The sequence below is a fragment of the Parambassis ranga genome, chromosome 2 (assembly GCF_900634625.1).
Source record: "Parambassis ranga chromosome 2, fParRan2.1, whole genome shotgun sequence".
Lineage (NCBI taxonomy): Eukaryota > Metazoa > Chordata > Actinopteri > Ambassidae > Parambassis > Parambassis ranga.
In genome coordinates this window covers 8,585,126-8,602,352 of record NC_041023.1, presented here as the reverse complement: position 1 = coordinate 8,602,352, position 17,227 = coordinate 8,585,126, and the positions used below count along the sequence as shown (strand labels likewise).

The following is a 17,227-nucleotide window of genomic DNA, read 5'->3' as shown; positions in this document are numbered from 1 at the left end:
CTTGACATCTATCTTAACACAGACGTTCTTTTCACATTCTCTCATCATCTGCAGCTACATCTACTGTTTACCTGAACATGAACAGGGTAAATAATCACATATCATCCTAAACTGAATTTGGACCAAGTTTAATGAACACAGTTAAATAAAAAATGTTGTAAATGTACTGATAGTACTCATTCAAATCATGGACAAACTAGCCAACAAGTCTGCATGTCAGAAATCCATAATGAAGATCCATCCATCCAACTTTGGGGGAGGGGGGTCTTGGGTCCTCCCTCCATTAATGAAGTAGATGCTATTTCCTGCATTCTGGTGGATCTGAACAGAATGTAAACACCTATTTTACCGACAGAAGTAAAGGCTTAACTCAGTAACTATTACTGAGAGATTCAGTAATAACTACTTATTTATACAAAACAGTATTGCCAACCTAGTGGTGGTACTACACTAACAGATTATTGTAACAAAATACAATATAGACAAGCATTGCCAGAGAAATTTACTTGGGTATTTGTCCTAAAAATAATTGGTTCTACTAGTAAATGTTACTTAAGGAAAGATCATATCTCTTACTTTCTACCTCTGTGCCACCATAATGCACTTTCATGGAAAGCGTGCTTGCAGCTGAAACTCAGAGCTCACCTGGCAACAAGACATTCTGTTTTCTGATTGGCTGATAGGTCGCTTTTTGCCGACAGCTGTATGAGCCCGCAGTACACCGTCTGACTGGTTTATAGGACAGTGTATAAGAATTTCTGTGCAGTGAATTTAATCATTTCTTAGTGTGAGAACTTCATTGAAATGTCTGGGTCTCACTCTCAATGCTTGAGACTTGAGAACCCTGCTGAATATGCATATTGAATATACTATTATTTTGGACCAGTGCCACAAACAATAATGATATAACATAAATCAAAAATTCACTTTGACAAAAGGGCAGGTACTCTAGCACCCTCCGCACGTACCTGCTTTTCACCGTGCAGCAATGCTCCCTCTCTGCCATTCTATTGTGGTACAAATGCCCCTTGCTGTATGGTAGCAGCTTACAACATGTGTCACATTGTATTGTTTTAGGCTGTAAATCATCCTTGAATCAACACCAAATGCTTAGGTCAACTCAAAGAGTTATTTTATTACACTACATATGACAAAGACAGTAAGTATAAAAATTAAACTAAACACAATCATCCAAAAAAAAACAACACTATCCCACAGGTCCTTTTCATGTCCAGCAGGGCCTGAACTGCATTATTTGTTGGCACAACAGAAAATGTTTGTGTATATATAAAATATATGCATGACTGGTACATGATGGGCAATGATGGGAGACTCATAATGCACAATCTTTATGTGTAAAGGCATACATATGTTGCAAGATACAGAAAAAATACAGTATGTAAATGAAAACAAGACCCCTCCCCCCAACCCACCCGATAATCAACTGCACTTTAAAGAAATGTCCTCTACCACAGTGGAAATGATAAAGTGACAAATTAACTGATGAAAACAACCTCTCAAGTAGAAAAAAACAGCACCATATATCACAAACTGATCGATAGCGTGTGCATGTAAAACCTGAGGGGTCAATCCAAAGGCCCCAAAGGTGAGTGTTTTTAAGAGTTTCCTATCATGGTCATTCCACAGTCAGCTCCTGAATCTGGAAAGGCCTCCAGCCGAGCGAGTCGGTTCTGCTCCATGGCAATCGCCTCCGCTGAATGTTTGCATTTCTCTGAGCCACACTGACAGGTGAAATACTTACTCTTGATGTCCCAAAACCGGTCACCATAGTCAAACCTAAAAACAGAAACAAGGCCAGTCAAGTCACAGGTAACCTGATCTGAAGACATTTTAAGGGTGGAATTGGATGCAAATTAGAAAAAATTAATTAAAAAAATTAGCTCTAAGCTCTCACCCCAGCTCTTGTCCGCTGAGGATGTCTCTAGAGCTGAAGAAGGCAATTCGAGGGAATCTCAAGTCCTGATGGAGCATGAACACGCGTACTGGGATGAGATTTGGGTCACACAGGTGGTTGATGAAGCGGCTGATGTTGCCATAGTACCGAGCATCAATGCAGTACACCTCTCCATCCTTCACAGAAAATACAAGAGACTCTTGTGTTATATGCTCCCTCTTTTAAGTTGTTAGCAGGTATTTAGCAAAACAAACTTCTCATAAACCTTGTTGTCCAAGTCAAACAGGTAGGAGTCATCTTCTCTAACATCTGCTTCTGCATCAGAGATCAGCTCCCCAACATATCTGTGTGGACAGAGGTTTTTTCTCATTTTTAACTTAAAACATACATCATGTAAAAACAGCAGAAGATTAAAAGGTTTCCTTTACTCGCAGATGAAGCTTCCCTGGGGAATGTCTTGCAGAGCTCGAACTCCCCAGCCCATTTTCTCTGTCCTGTATAGCTGCAGACGGACTCTGAAGCAGATTAAGGAAATTATGATGGTGCGGCATGTGGTTGTCAATGAGCAGATACTCTTGAGGTGAAAAAAAGATGTATGTATGTGACTGTTTGGCTGTTGTCATAACCTACTTGATTCCTGCCTGGACCACTCTATTCTTGCACGTTCGATAACAGGAACATGCCATGTTGCATTCAAATATAAGTGGAGGTTCAATTTTGTTGAACTCCTGAAGCAGCCGCTGGTCCTGGTGACAGAAAATACAACAGGCTGTGTTAGTTTCAACTCCTTGGCTCATAATGAATTCTTGTTATCGCCCCTCTGCTCTCTAAACACAATAAAAGAAAATTGGATTTTATACCTTGTCATACCAGCAACGGATGCTCAGCTGTCCACAGAGGCAGTTACTAGATGAGCAGTCATCAGTACAGCTACAGTGCTGAAGAAAAATATGCATTTTTTTTAAATAAAAGCTCTTTGGTAGTATAAGAAGTAAAAAGTAAAATCAATAATGAAAATACCTGTAAGTGCGTGATATTACGGTCTATATTCATTGCAGAGGTTTCACAGTTTTCTGAAACGTATTTGTAGTCTGAAGGACAACCCTCATCATCCACTGCATTCACACAGGGAATCGGTACATTCTCATAGCCCTGGGCAATGTCACTGTAACACAAAGCACAAGGATTTATAAAGAAAAAAACAACATGAAAGAAAATAATCATTAAACCTACCTGCAGATTATTTTTTCTGTCCGAAGCATGCGATTTGTAATTCCCCTCCGCAGCTTCCTGTTGATCTGGAGTGACACCCACACAGGGGTTTCAGGCCTTGCCAGGGTAAGAGGGGTATCTCCCTCCCTGTTCATGATATCAATATCTGCACCTCTGGACAGGAACAACCTGAGCAAAGAAAAACAAAAGACCAAGGCCATGTTTACACCACTGTATCTTTTCACTCAAAGGCGTAAAAACTTTAGCTTGTGATGGACTCACGTAACACAGTCCAAGTAGCTCTCTCTGGCGGCGATGTGTAGCGGCGTGTCTCCGTGCATGTTAACTGAGGCGAGGGAACAGCCAGCGTTCAACACCATCTCAGCTATATCCACATTGCCTGCATACGCCGCCCAGTGAAGGCACACGTTCAGCTCCTGATGGAAAAGAAGAGATGGTTTAAAGTAATAACCTAAAACATTTTCAAATAAATGCATTCATTTTGTCTATTTTGTCTGGAGTATTTACAAGAAATATGTGTATTCCAATTGTCAATATAGTATATATAATATAGAAAGAATAAATAAAAAAACTGAAAACAAAACCAGGTCATATGTTTACTTACTTTATCCTTGACGGTAACATCTGCTCCTCTGTTTAGCAGTACTTTAATTATATCAACATGTTTGTGTTCTGCAGCCCAGATAATTGGCGTCCAGCCACCGCTGTCCTGCACCGCACCAACAGTAAGAATTGAATTAGACTATACTTTACAAAGAGAAATACAATTTGATGAATTGGAGAGAAAAGGGCAACATTTTCTTAAAAGCCTTATTTAGTAGGAAAAATTTAACAGCAGAAGAAAAAAAAACAGTATTTGTCAACATTGAAAATACACATACACATTTTGGCCCTCTGTTTACCTGTGCGTTGACATCAACCTGTCCCGTCTCCAGAAGCATGCTGACGGTTTCCAGGCTTCCTAGCTTGGCTGCATGGTGGAGGCCTGTATATCCATCATCCTCCTATATACATGAATAATAACATACAAACACTGTGGTTTATTTAAACCAGGACACTGGATGTTTTTGCACTGATAAGACACTCACCACATGATAGACGCAGGCACCATTCTGGATCAAGTAACGAGCCACCTCAATGTGATTATTGATGATGGCCTCCAATAGAGGAGTTCTCATGACCTTATCCTGGGCATCCACTTGAGCACCAGCCTGTCAGTGTGCAATCGAAAAAAGCTTTAAATCACTTTGTGACCCTTCTGTTTTGGTGTGTGTCTGCTTGTTTAAACTACCACTTGTCTTGTGTAGGTAAAACTCTGATTGCAAAAAAAACAGATGCTCACTGTTTCTCACCTGTACTAGCATGTAGCAAACTTCCAACAATCCTCTCTGAGCTGCAGCATGAAGAGCAGAGCGCCTATTCTGAGAGTCAGGCCGGTATGTTGGATCTATGCCTTCCACTAGCATGCATACAAACACACACAAAGGCTTAATAGACAACTCTGATTTACTGCTGTCTAAATATTGTGTATATTGTCAACATTTCTCAAAAGAATGTTATGTTTTAATGAGTAATCAAACCCAGAAGTACTTAAAACAAATTCCCTTAAAATGGCCATTTACAAAAAAATAATTATCAAGTGCGGGTCCACAGCATTTGTTTCCACTCACTCAGCATGAGTAGAACTCTCTGCACCTCTCCTTGCTTGGCAGCAGGATACAGCTGGCGAGGGTGAAACCTCAGTTTCTTCCTCCTGGTGAATCAAAAACAGCAAATTAGGTTGTGGTTTCCATGGAGACAGATAACTTCTCTACCTTCTTCTCTATGTTTGATTATGGTCTTAGCAATGCAAATACTTTTGCTGATATTTACTGCAAAATATTTTGCTGTGTCTTTTTTCTAAAGATGATAGAAATACTCTGACTTGCCAGGATTCTAACCTCTCTGTGTCCTGAGTGAGAATGGCTTTCTGTAGCGATGCCCTGCTGGGCCCAGGTGGAAGTGCACTGGGGCTGATTGGCTTCCCATTTGGCAAACAGAGTGATGGCCCAACACTGTCCACGCCCTCCTCTGCTGGGGGGACAGCAGAGTCTGTTGCCACTGTGGCTACAGGCTGCTGCAGCTGCTGCTGCTCCACTGCCAGTGTTACTAGGCCATGACTACGCATACGAGCGCTGAGGAGGCAATGAGACAGGAGACATTTTAATAAAACACCAACTCTGCTGATAATATGCTTACTTGTCATTTAGCCTTACCTCACAGGCCTTTCAGGCATCTTCCCGTCCTTCATCCCTCCTGTGGAGGCAGTAAGCGAGGGTCCTGTGGGGACAGATGGTGGCAGTGATGGGGTGGTGGTGGAGGAGGCAGACATCGTTACGACGGTAGTTGCAGAGGCAGTGGATGAGCTGTAGGAAGGGATGGTGACCTCTTGAGCCTCTGAGGCATCTTCACCACAGTGTGGACAGAAAAGCATACCACCGCCATTTGCTCTGCTGCGCCCGCCACCCAGCACTGTCACACAACCCCGGTGAAAACGGTGTGCAATGCGCTGGTTAGGGCAGCACTCAAGAAATGTGCCCTGAATGATGGAGAAAACATAAGATATTAAGATCATATGAACATATAAAATCAAGTCGGATTAATAAAAACTTAAAAAGAGAAGAAAAAACAATACAAGGAAAAAGTAAAAGAGAATTAGGAAAAGGAAGATGAAGAAGGGATGAAAAAGAGCACAAGAACCTGAATGAATAAAAAGGTTATTTAAAAACTTACAGCAATGCAGAAGTATCCGCAACCAGGACAGCAGTGGTGTTTGACCATGTGCGAGCGATGGACATCACAAAGTACCATAAGAGGAACTCGACTGGATGGCCGCATCGTTTCCCCTTTAATAGTCCGATTGGTGCAGGCCCGAAGCTGACAAATAGAGACAAATGTTAAAACCAAATCTTCCTGCCTAAACTCAGACATCCAAGTATAAACATCTTGTACTCGTGTAATACTTCAGTCTACAGGAAGCTCCATTTTAATACCTGCCCATTAACATTGCACAGCCAGCTTTAGATTTAACACAAATAGCAAAGACACAAACCTCTCCGTCTATGCTTTCTGTGGCCATACACTGTCTGCTGACATGGTGGCTGGTGCTGTCGACACGAGGTGCTTCCATACGGCAGCTGCACAGAGGAAGCTCCTCCAGGCGCTCCGTGTCTCCTGTTTCGCTTCCCTCTGCAGAAGGGTGTTCATTGATCAGGAAATTAGTTTGTCTTCCTTTAATAAATTATGATAAATTAAATGATGAAATCACTATGCTGATGATCATTTATATCCTTATAAAGTTTGGAATTACATAATTTTTTTCTTTTTAAAACAGAACCAAGATATTAGGATATGGACTGTGCTTTTGTTTTAATCTAGTTGGTGATATAGATGTATATGTTGATCTTAAACCTACCACCGTGAGGGGAAAGTGTCAGACTGTCAGCAGCAGCGATGTCCAGAGCATCTATAGGAACCTCAGTGTATTCTGCAGACCTTCCAGCTGAAGATAAATCAATATCACAACCTATTAACACCCTAGAAAACTTTCTAGGAATGATGCACTTGTAGCAAGATGTCACTCACGGCCCACTGTTTCCACCACATCAGCTGTGTTTCTCTCTTTATCCTGATCTGATGGCAGCCATGAAGACTCCTCACTTTCAGTTCTATTCTGATCTCTCTGTGTTTCAGACTCCGAACTCTGTGAACAAAAACATAGTATATTTATGTAAGGAAATCTCCACTATAGGCACAGGGATCATTTTAATTCCCTTACCATATATACATATATGTATATATGTGTGTATATTAATGATACACATTCTTGCATGTATTAATTCTTACATTTACAAGATATTAAGAGTCAGAGGACAAGAGTAGCTATAAGTATATAATGACATTAATATAAAGATACCAAAATAAAATCACTCACATGGTCTGACATGTTCACTGAACCCTCTATGTCTTTGGCTTGCTGCCTTGCCTCTCCACCACCATCTTTCAACTGTAAAACAATTATATTGACCATCAGAAAAAAAAACTCACACTCTTAAAAACCATGCTGCAGCATTATGTTCAATACATGATCTTTCAGACCTTTTCTGAATCTCGAATGGACGATCTAGAGGTCTCAATTTTCTCCCCTACTTCCTCATCGGACTCCTCCGCACATGCATTGTTGCTCTTTGCAGATGCAGCTTTGTGAAATAACTTTTGTTCCTAGATTTTAAAAGACATCCAGAATGTGAAAAAATGAACCAGAATAAGAGCTGACAGCAACTCTGAACTGAGTGCAAATATAATATCATAATATCTTACCTCAGCTTGAGCATTATCTGAAACATCTTCAGACTTCTCAGGTGTGCCATCTGATAAATGACCTAGTTTCATTTTTTTTGCGACTATTGAAAAACAGGACAATGCATCCAGATTAGTTTCAGACAAACAATTCTAACTCCTTTACAATAAATTAGATGTTTTTTACACAAGCAAACATCACATAAAGTGAGTTTTTCTTGTTTGTATTTTTTGCAGATACTAACCAGTTTCAGAGTCAGATGAAAGGCAGGAAGAGGATCTAGATGCAGAAGGTCCCTCATTATGACTCACCTGTGGATCAAAAAGATGAAATACTCACACAAAAAAACTCAAGAATAAAAGATAACATAAATAGAACAAAAATAACATAAATAAACATGTACGTACATATTCCATTAATGTCAAAAACTTATCTCTCACCTGCCCCGGTAGAGGTCGGTTCATGGTCTTACGGGCCCGGTGGATCTTTGGCGGAGCAGGGGAGACAGATGGAGAACAGGAGGGCATGGTTGAGGAAGAAGAGGATGATAAAGGAGCAGGTGAATGGACGGATTTGCTGCTACCAGGCCCAGATACACTCATCTTGGCCCGGCCAGGGGATAATGTTGAAGATGTAGAAGGAGAGGAGGACAAGGATGATGAAGTGTGCGATGGTAGGGACTTTGAAGTATATCCTATAACAAGAGAGGAAAAAAGGAATGACTGAAAATGACAAAAAAATGAAATATTTAAAAAATATTTTATAACTTTCATGTGAAAGCTAACTCAATGTGAGCCTCACCTGCAGCTGGTTTGTTGTGAGGAGAGGAGGATGGGGACAATTTCTCTACATGATCACCAGCTCTAGAACTGTCCTTCACAGGCCGCAGAGATGACAACACACCACCCATTGGTTCTGTCTTACTGGCAGCAGCGGATGCAGTAGAGGCTGCATTATCTGTGAAACATACCGGAAATTAAAAAAATTTTTAAAAACAATATAATTCAAAATGAAAACATTAGCCACACCTTTACAAACAAGCTGTAGACTTACCTTCCTTAACTTTACTTGGCCCTGCTACTGAATCCACTGGTATTTCCGAGTCATCCTTTTCTGGCTGCTCCTGGTAGAGAAAAACAACAAACAGCGAGAAAATATGCATCCATCCTTCTAAAAGGCTGCTAATGTTTAAAGCAATATAGCAAGAAAAAGATTATATTATCCAGCAGACAGCCTAAACAATCATAATGTCCAAACTTGTGTCTACCTGTCCTGGAAATGTAGCTTTGCATATGTGGTTTTCTATGTCATTATTGCTGGGTTATCAAAGAGTACATGAAAGTTTCACAAAACTTATCGGAGTGATTTTTTATTTATTATTGTTTAGTAACCAATTTCCGCCTTCGCCTCTTCAAAATAAATCTCTCAGCCAATGGCTGATCTTTGCTGTTTTACGTCACCTGCCGCCATCAGTCAATCAACCCATTCAAGTCTTTTAGCACAAATTAAACTAAGGCCACAACGGTCTCCTAATAACGCAGAAAGTATTGCTAATTTTCAGTAATAGTGTTTGCATTCTCTTCGAATAACTACTTCGTATCACAATGTACAAGAACAACATAAACTGCGACAAATGAATACAAACACCTCCAAATGCAATAAATGCAACGCAGGATAATAATTATGCAGACGACATAGATGATTGGAAAATCAGAAAAAAAAACCATCTGAAATATTAGAGCAATTCTTGTTCTTGTTAACACAACTGTACAAGCTAACACTGGTAGCTTGTAACAGCACAGTTTGCTATTCTAACGGACTAAAGACATTTACAAAATGGAAGAAGGCTGCTTCAGTGGTCCGACTTAGCAAAGCAAGGCTGCTGGGTTTACAAGTGTATAACAACACACAAATATCGTCGGCGTGGCATTTTGTGTTGAAGGTTTGCTACCTTTGTCGTTGTCTCAGATGCCGACATGTTTCCCAGTGAACGTCGGCGTATGTGAACGTGCTGCGTCACCGTGTGGCCCCGCCCCCTCACGTCCGTCAATGTGGGGAGCACTGATCAGAAATCAGTGCGCGTGCTCTCATTTTATGATCCACCGCCAGGAGAAGCCGGACACATGAACCGATTCAAAGTCAGTTTGGTGGAAAAAGACCAGCGGCTTGTATTTGTTGTCACGAGATACACTTCCTCCAAAAAAGAGGCCGAAAAGTAAACAGAAATCGAGGTAGTGGCTGTGGAGTGAATGGATGAGCCCTATGAGCTGCGGGTCAACTAGCATCACCTCCGTTCACGGTTTTTGCCGCACCAGACTTGTGTTTTAAAAAGCTCACACGACATTGAAGGAAAACAGAGGCCAAGGTGGGTGACAGCAAAGTTTAATGGGCGAGTTTTTGTTCCTGCGGCTGTTTAACTTAACGATACGATATAAATAGTGAGCTATTACTTAGTAGCTAACATTAGCTAACGGCCAGCCAAATGGGTTGTTAGCTAGGTACCAGGAAAGGAAAGCAACCACTTCCACTCATTCGTAAACCGTAATACGACACAGCTTTTGACTAAATATCATGTGTTTATAAGACTACGTCTATTTAAACTCGCCTTTTTGTGGTTTCTTTCATGCCCAAACATGCTAGCTAACTTTTCATCCGTTCTCATTTCAAAGCTAGCGGTTTATAGATACAGTAAACTCAGCCTGTGATGTGACAGTAGAAAACAGCCATTACATTTAGCTGCACATATGTAAGTGTAATAAGTATATGTGACAACCTTTCTTAATCTGCACTATAGGTGATAAAATCATTTGAATTTAGGTTACTTTTCAAATTTGTGCTTCGTGTTTGGCAGTCACTGTTTCCCTACATCAGCAAGCTATATATCAATTTAATAAAGTAGAAGTTATCATATCCAAATTGTCACCATTATATTTACACAAAAATATTGTAGTCATGATTAAAATGTTTGTACTGACTCCAATTTGCCTTTTAGTGTTTGGGTTTTCCTCAGCAAAAGTCAGCATTTTTAGCTATGAAGAATAAAAGAAACAAGTCCTTGCAATTAGATGCTGGAATTAGTGTTTACACCATGGCTCTTGAAATAGTTACTAGGTCATTTTTGTGACAATTTGTGTCAGTTGACACAAATTACAATTGATTTCATCTCTGTGCTCCCGTCTCTCTTTGACCAAGCTTTCAACAAACCGTTTGACAAATTATTCCTCTTGTGACACAACTAAACAAGAAAAATTAGGGCAATTGCACGTTCCATGTTTCATGCATTTTCAGCCTGGATCAAAAGCCTAAAATCAGATCATGTTGGTAGAAGACATTCTGAAAATAACCTAAAATCATGCTGTATACTTTGGATTAGATTTAACTGTCCAAAAATAAACCCCATCTGGCTGCACTGTAAGTTGTGCTACTAGGCATTATTAAGATCATATGGGCCCTGAAATGAGCTTGAAGTTTATTTGATCTCATATAGTTGTGTGTTTGAAGCCAGGCAGCCTTCACACATCAGGTTTTAATCAGTTTAGTGTTTGCGTAGCTATTTATCTGACCTCACCTTTTTGTATTTTTTTCTGCTTTTTGATCTGCTAATGTGGAGGAGGACCTAATTCAGTTATTTGTAACACATGCCTAATCTTTAAATTGGCAGAAACATTCAACATTTTTTGTCCTCAGACAACATGGCAATGGTGTGTTTCCGGTTACCGGGACATGGGGACATGACCCTGAAGCACATGAATACCCTGAGAGCCCGCCAGCATTTTTGTGACATCACCATTGTGGCCAGCAACAACCAGACATTCAGGGGACATAAGGTGGTGCTGGCTGCCTGCTCGCCATTCCTGAGGGACCAATTCCTTCTCAACCCATCACCCAAGCTTCGGGTTAGCAGACATCAACTCTCATCATATCGCAGTGTTGTCATAGCTTGAGGAAAAAATGGTTCACCCGTTGTGCACATTTCTCCAGGTCTCAATGCTGTATAGCTCGACAGTGGTGTGCGATCTGCTTCAGTCCTGCTACACTGGTGTTCTGCAGTTTAACCCAGAGGAGATTGTCAACTACCTAACTGCTGCCAGCTACCTACAGATGGAGCATATTGTGGAGCGGTGTAGAGGAGCACTGGAGAAGTATGTGCAGCTGAAGAGCCCCAATCCTGCAAAGGTCGGTCTTCCAGAACAATAATTTAAACATTTTGTCAATTTAAGGTGTCAGAAAATAATAATCAGCCCTGCTTCTTTTTTCATTGCTGTGTAGTTTGTAAAACAGCCACAGATTTAGACTAATGGATTTTCAACTGTCTTCAGAGAAGCTTTCTACAAAACTGACCTTCTAACCTTGACTACAATAATGACAAGAAACAGATGGAAAGAGGGACCCTTCCTTTTGCCTTGGAAGGCCATGTTGAATTTACAGCAGGATATGGGGGAGGACCACTTAAGAATTTTAAGGTTCTGCCAGAACGACAGAAAAAAAACATATTGAGCATTATGATGAAATTCTCCTGTCTCCTGAAAGTTGTGTGTGCTGTAAAAATGAGACCTGTCTCATTTTTACAGCACACACAACTTTCTCTGACCTCTCATGACAGAATAAGAGAATAGCCAGATGCAATCATAAATCAGGCATACATGCCTGCATTGACTTGACATTACTTTCTTCAGTATTAGTTAATTGTTTACATGTTCACACCACACCTAAGTGCTTTTGGTGTTGGAAGGTTTTTCAAGTTTTGTTTGTTTGTTATATTTTTCTAGGCTACAGAGGAGAGCCATACCAGACCGGTGATCATCAGCGGGAGTGTTCATTCTGTTGCATCACCTCCCCCCAATCGACCCTCTCATGTGTACACACACAGCCCCATAGTACGCTCAGTAGAGGAGAACAAGACTGCAGATCAAGGCAGTAGTCAGCACCATGATGATAATCCCGTGCTGGATGAAGCATGTATTAAGGTACTTTTTCAGTTAATAAGATTTTTTGCAGTGTTGAGATATTTTAAACTTTTCACATTTTCGGTTGCAGTTTTAGACGCTTGACATAGTTCTTATTTCTGTTACAGGTTAATGCATCAGATGATGAGGAGGAGGCCAAGCAGGAGGACTATGATGTGTTCAGAGTGTATGTTTCTGAGGAAGACCAGCTAAACAGAGAGCAGGAGAAAGGAGTACCCTCTGATGGACCTCAAGATGCTTGTTACTCTGAGACAGAAGGTGTAGTGATTGGACATGAAGCTAGTGAGTATGATTTGAATCCAGCAGAGGATCTCAGTTCTGGGGGGCTCACAGCAGAGGGTCTTCACGCTTTCAGGCGAAGACTGTCTGACTCTAAAATTGGTCGGGCAAGAGGGAGGGGCAGGGGGAGGGGTTTCAAAAGGAGACGGTGGGTGTCCTCTCAGGAGAAAAGACCCTCCAACTTGGCTCATCACCAGGATTTGTGGTATCTTGCGGGTCCTGGATTAGAAGGGAGTTTTGGACTGGACTACAGCCAAGAGGGGCTGAAGACAGCAGGAAGTTATGTCTCCATTGAACTCCCACGGTTAGAGTTAAGTGTTGCTGATGCTCAAAAAGGGGAAAAGAGCTCACCATTGAACACGTTTTCCCTGGAGGAGTCTAGTTGCGGTGCTGGTGAAGGGAGTTCAGGGTTGACTGTCGGAACTAACGAGGGAGGGGACGAGTCCGTTGCTGTTGTGGGGTCTACTTCCAGTGTAGCTGGCCCCGTCATCTGTGAGCATTGTGGAATGACTTTCCCTTCAGCTCACTCTCTGGCCATCCATTCCCGCTCCACTCACCTGCTGTACGCCTGCCCCTGCTGCGGCAAACACTTCCACCACTCTGCCAACCTCACTCGCCACATGGCTGTGCACCGTGGAGCCGGCAAAACTCATCAGTGCCCACTGTGCTATAAGACTTTCACACAAAAATCCACACTGATAGATCACATGAACCTCCACAGTGGCGAGCGGCCACACCGCTGCGCGTACTGCCATGCACGTTTCGCCCACAAGCCTGCCTTACGACGCCACCTGAAGGAACAACATGGTAAAACCACAGGGCAGAACTTCCTACATGAGCAGGAGGAAAGGGAGAGAGAAAGAGGAGCAGCTGGAAATATACGAGAGGAAGAGCAGGAATGTCTGGTTACTGAACAAGTGTCATAGGCAGTTGGTATAGTTACATTTGAAGTGTGTAAGGTTGCAGTAATGTAGTGTATAATGTAGATATAAAAGAGTGTTAAAAGTTAATGATGCCTTCAAATTGTTGCCAAATTAAAAACCCTTTCAACAGTCTCTGTTGATTAATTCTAGTCTCTGTCTCAACAATAACTGTCCATACAGATACACGTAAGTACAAAATGCCTTTTATAAATTGTATGCTTTTTTTTCTCAATTTATGTGTCACTTTCTTTAAAGTGAAGACATCTTTACAGCTTGTTCCCAAAAATGTTGCAATTTGCATCATTCTATATGGATAAACAGCAACGTTAACATTTCTCAAACAATACATGAATAGCATTTATTAAGCTCAACAAAACAAATCTAGGTTTACAAGCATAGCTGCCACACACGGCATCACTACAGCTATCTGATCAAAAAAAGGTTTGTAGCTCATTTTGCTAGATAACTGGTCATTCATTAAAAAAAACTTTTCATTCCAGGAAATCTTCGCTGTACACCACTTGGTTCCTCTTGTCCCTGTAGGAGCCTTTGGTACTGTTCTGCACAGCTGTGGAAAAGACAGGACACACTCAAGGTTAAATTCACACAGCGCAGACACACAGGCAGTCTGATCGGTGTCTACACAAACAAGAAGAGCGCTGTGTTTACCCAGTGAGGCCCACACTGATTTGCCTGTAGCAGCATCCAGCATCGGTTGCTTCCTGGCGATGCTCACTTTAATGTGAACGTCTCCCACCGTGCTTCCATTCAACTGTGAGGTAAACAAAGTAACACAACTGTTTATATGCAGTACCTATCTAGTGTGGAATTTAACTCTTTAGTGTTGCTGTGTGCCAACACTGTATTAGTATTGTACTTTATATGTGTTCTCTTACAAGTAAGTAGTGTTTATACATATATGCACATATACATACATATATATATACATATGTGTGTGTATATATTTATATGTTATTTATATTTATATGTATATATTATGTGTGTATGTATGTATATATATATATATATATGGCACAGATATATACATATATATATATATTACATACATATATATACACACACAGAGCAAGAGGATCATTTATACCATTGCCTGTTTACAGATATCTATGACAATACCAACCTCAGCTACTGCCTGGTCTGCAGACTCCATCTTCTCAAATGTAATAAATGCACAACTGAAAAGAGAAACAGAAGTTGATAGCCACAGACAATAACTGAAGTGAGGACACAGCTTTCTTTAATGGTTGCTTACTTGCGTGGGTTGTCCATGGAGAGGTCAATGATGTTTCCGTGTTGAGAGAACGAGGAGCGCAGACTGTCCTCCACAAGCCCAGAGCCATATACATACACTGTGTTCCCCTTGCGCACTCCCCTTCGCTCTGGGTATGAGTCTGACCCTGGGAATAAAAACGAACAAAAATGATAAAAACTCTTCAGCAGCATCTCATACACAGGAATGCATTTTTTATAAAAAATAACTTTTGATGTTTTTCTTCTTTAACATCAAACATTGAGAAGATGTGACACAAACACCAACATTCTGAGGCTTGCAGTTCAGAACAAACTACAGAAAGGTATTTAACTGTGACAAAAAAATACTAACGTCTGAATGGTCCATCTCTTTCTCTGTCACGGTCCCTTTCACGCTCCCTGTCTCTGCTCCGGTCTCGTTCTCTTTCTCGCTCACGGTCCCTCTCTCGCTCTCTGCCTCTGTCTCTATCCCTGTCACGGTCTCTGTCTCTGTCCCGATCTCTATCCAGTTCCCGCTCACGATCTCTCTCTCTGTCTCTGTCTACATCGCGGCTGGATGACATGCCACTTGCATCATCCTCATCCCGGTATCGATCGCTGGAACTGACAAAGCTGCAGAAACACATGAAAATGTATGTTTAACCTATAAACACTGTCAGCATGTTGCTTTGCTCAGACATTATAGTTTTGGACATTACCTCTCGTATAGAGATTTCCTGTGGGCCCTCTTTCCAGACTAGGAGATATAAAAATGTGACATATTAGAACAGCCTGAATATTTTTATAATTTGTTCTGCAATGATATCTTGATCTGCAAAGGTCTATAATTTGTTTTCTTTGTACTACCATTGCACTTGTGCATCAGCGCAATTGCAATGATCTGCCAGTCCAACATATAGATAATAGAATAATGGTGATGCCACATACAAAAGCAGTCTCCCTCATACCTCAGGTTGGTCATCATCTGTAGAGACACTTCTTTGGAATGGTAAGAAAGCTGGAACTGGGCCTTTTTCAGGGTCCTAGGGCAAATGAAGAGCAAAATGTCATGTGAATTAGTAAACTAAGGGAGTTTATCAAAAATGTTTGATACTACTCAGAGTAAACTCAAACTTTTTCTCCAAATACTGTTGTGTGCCATTGTTTAAAGACTTTTTGTTGTGTCCACCTATATATAACCTTGTCTGCACACATTCCACATAGCCTTGTGAATGATAGTAATGCACTATATTAATGATGTCCCACCTTTAGTTTTATTTCCAGCATTCGAGAGCGTTTAAATCCTGAGTTCTTGTTCTCAGATTTAATAGCACTGATGGCTCCAGACTTGATGAGCATCTTTGCTTGTTCTGTTGCTGTCGCAGTGTCAACAACAGGCTGGTCTGACAGCGCTGCGGAGTAAATAAAAATAGGCTACAATTAAACAGTGAAGTCCAAGCATACACATGTGTTTTACACAATAGAGATCCTGATGGTGGGCCAATAGAAAGTGTATTCTTGTACAAATGCTTACACAATCACACAAATATAAATCGACTGAATAATTTTTCGTACTTCGTTTCAATCCACTCTGGTTCGTCTGGTTGGTTGAACTCTGCTTCTTCAAGGCAAGCAGCGCCTTTTTCTGAAAAGACACAAATCTTAGTTGAATACACAGTCTGTGTAGCATCATGATATACAATCTTCTGTCAGAATATTGAGGTTGCGCACCTTTTTCTTCAATTTAGCATACTTCTTCTGTAATGCCTCCTCTTCTTCCGTCAGTGAACTTGGAAACACCACCATGATGGGACCTGCCGAAGTAGAAAAGAACTACAACGGTTAGCTGATACACGTTTTATAACAGAAAGTATAGATCAAGAAATTCCTGTGTTCAATTTTAGCACACGCCAGTTAATTCATTAGCCACGAACCAAAACACGACTTCAGAGAGAATACAAACGTGGTTCGTTTGAACCAGACCAAAAGAAACACCAAATATAGAATTCTTTATGCCGCATAGAATGTAGATAGTTAAATACAATAACTTTAACAACAGCTATCGCTTACTATCACCCGTTTATTATACCAATTTCAAACATTACCTCCGCTGAGCCCAAATACAACACGGTCGCGTAAATATGACGTAATACTCTCTTTTATCTCTTTTATCACTTTCCTTTTTTTGCCAGGCAAGAAAACAACAAGCAGAGTAAACTTGTGCATTTTTAAATGTTAAAAAATAATTACTAGTGTATTGTGGACAGCTTTGTGAAAATTCGATACATGTTTTCAGTTTATATTTTAAAACATTTCTTTC

The 17,227-nt window shown here is 40.8% G+C and overlaps 3 protein-coding genes across 4 annotated transcripts; 1 reads left to right on the top strand and 2 right to left on the bottom strand.

Moving 5' to 3' along the window:
• Positions 1–1,429: 1,429 nt before the first annotated feature.
• On the bottom strand, positions 1,430–9,477 carry LOC114451351 (euchromatic histone-lysine N-methyltransferase 2). The gene is made up of 28 exons (XM_028429886.1): positions 9,439–9,477; positions 8,541–8,610; positions 8,289–8,444; positions 7,928–8,181; positions 7,732–7,798; positions 7,508–7,590; positions 7,286–7,408; positions 7,122–7,193; positions 6,773–6,890; positions 6,603–6,689; positions 6,240–6,376; positions 5,921–6,064; positions 5,404–5,726; positions 5,089–5,322; positions 4,819–4,901; positions 4,501–4,607; positions 4,237–4,359; positions 4,051–4,152; positions 3,753–3,857; positions 3,410–3,564; positions 3,149–3,316; positions 2,936–3,080; positions 2,776–2,853; positions 2,546–2,661; positions 2,344–2,430; positions 2,181–2,259; positions 1,916–2,091; positions 1,430–1,797 (listed from the first exon to the last, which is right to left on the bottom strand). The coding sequence occupies exons 1-28, from the start codon at positions 9,463–9,465 to the stop codon at positions 1,617–1,619; spliced, it is 3,600 nt and encodes a 1,199-aa protein (XP_028285687.1). The 5' UTR covers positions 9,466–9,477; the 3' UTR covers positions 1,430–1,616.
• Positions 9,478–9,544: 67 nt separating this feature from the next.
• On the top strand, positions 9,545–13,727 carry LOC114429107 (zinc finger and BTB domain-containing protein 12-like). The gene is made up of 5 exons (XM_028397958.1): positions 9,545–9,852; positions 11,175–11,383; positions 11,469–11,663; positions 12,257–12,454; positions 12,562–13,727. The coding sequence occupies exons 2-5, from the start codon at positions 11,180–11,182 to the stop codon at positions 13,657–13,659; spliced, it is 1,695 nt and encodes a 564-aa protein (XP_028253759.1). The 5' UTR covers positions 9,545–9,852; positions 11,175–11,179; the 3' UTR covers positions 13,660–13,727.
• Positions 13,728–13,982: 255 nt separating this feature from the next.
• nelfe (negative elongation factor complex member E) lies at positions 13,983–17,061 on the bottom strand. 2 transcript variants are annotated; one of them, XM_028399180.1, is made up of 11 exons: positions 17,013–17,061; positions 16,639–16,721; positions 16,483–16,552; positions 16,174–16,319; positions 15,876–15,950; positions 15,627–15,664; positions 15,281–15,540; positions 14,930–15,074; positions 14,798–14,852; positions 14,326–14,428; positions 13,983–14,224 (listed from the first exon to the last, which is right to left on the bottom strand). In XM_028399180.1, the coding sequence occupies exons 2-11, from the start codon at positions 16,711–16,713 to the stop codon at positions 14,148–14,150; spliced, it is 1,044 nt and encodes a 347-aa protein (XP_028254981.1). In that variant the 5' UTR covers positions 16,714–16,721; positions 17,013–17,061; the 3' UTR covers positions 13,983–14,147. The 2 variants fall into 2 exon arrangements, with proteins under 2 accessions (XP_028254981.1, XP_028254982.1); XM_028399181.1 differs by lacking the exon at positions 17,013–17,061 and adding an exon at positions 16,842–16,862.
• Between the last annotated feature and the right edge of the window lie 166 nt (positions 17,062–17,227).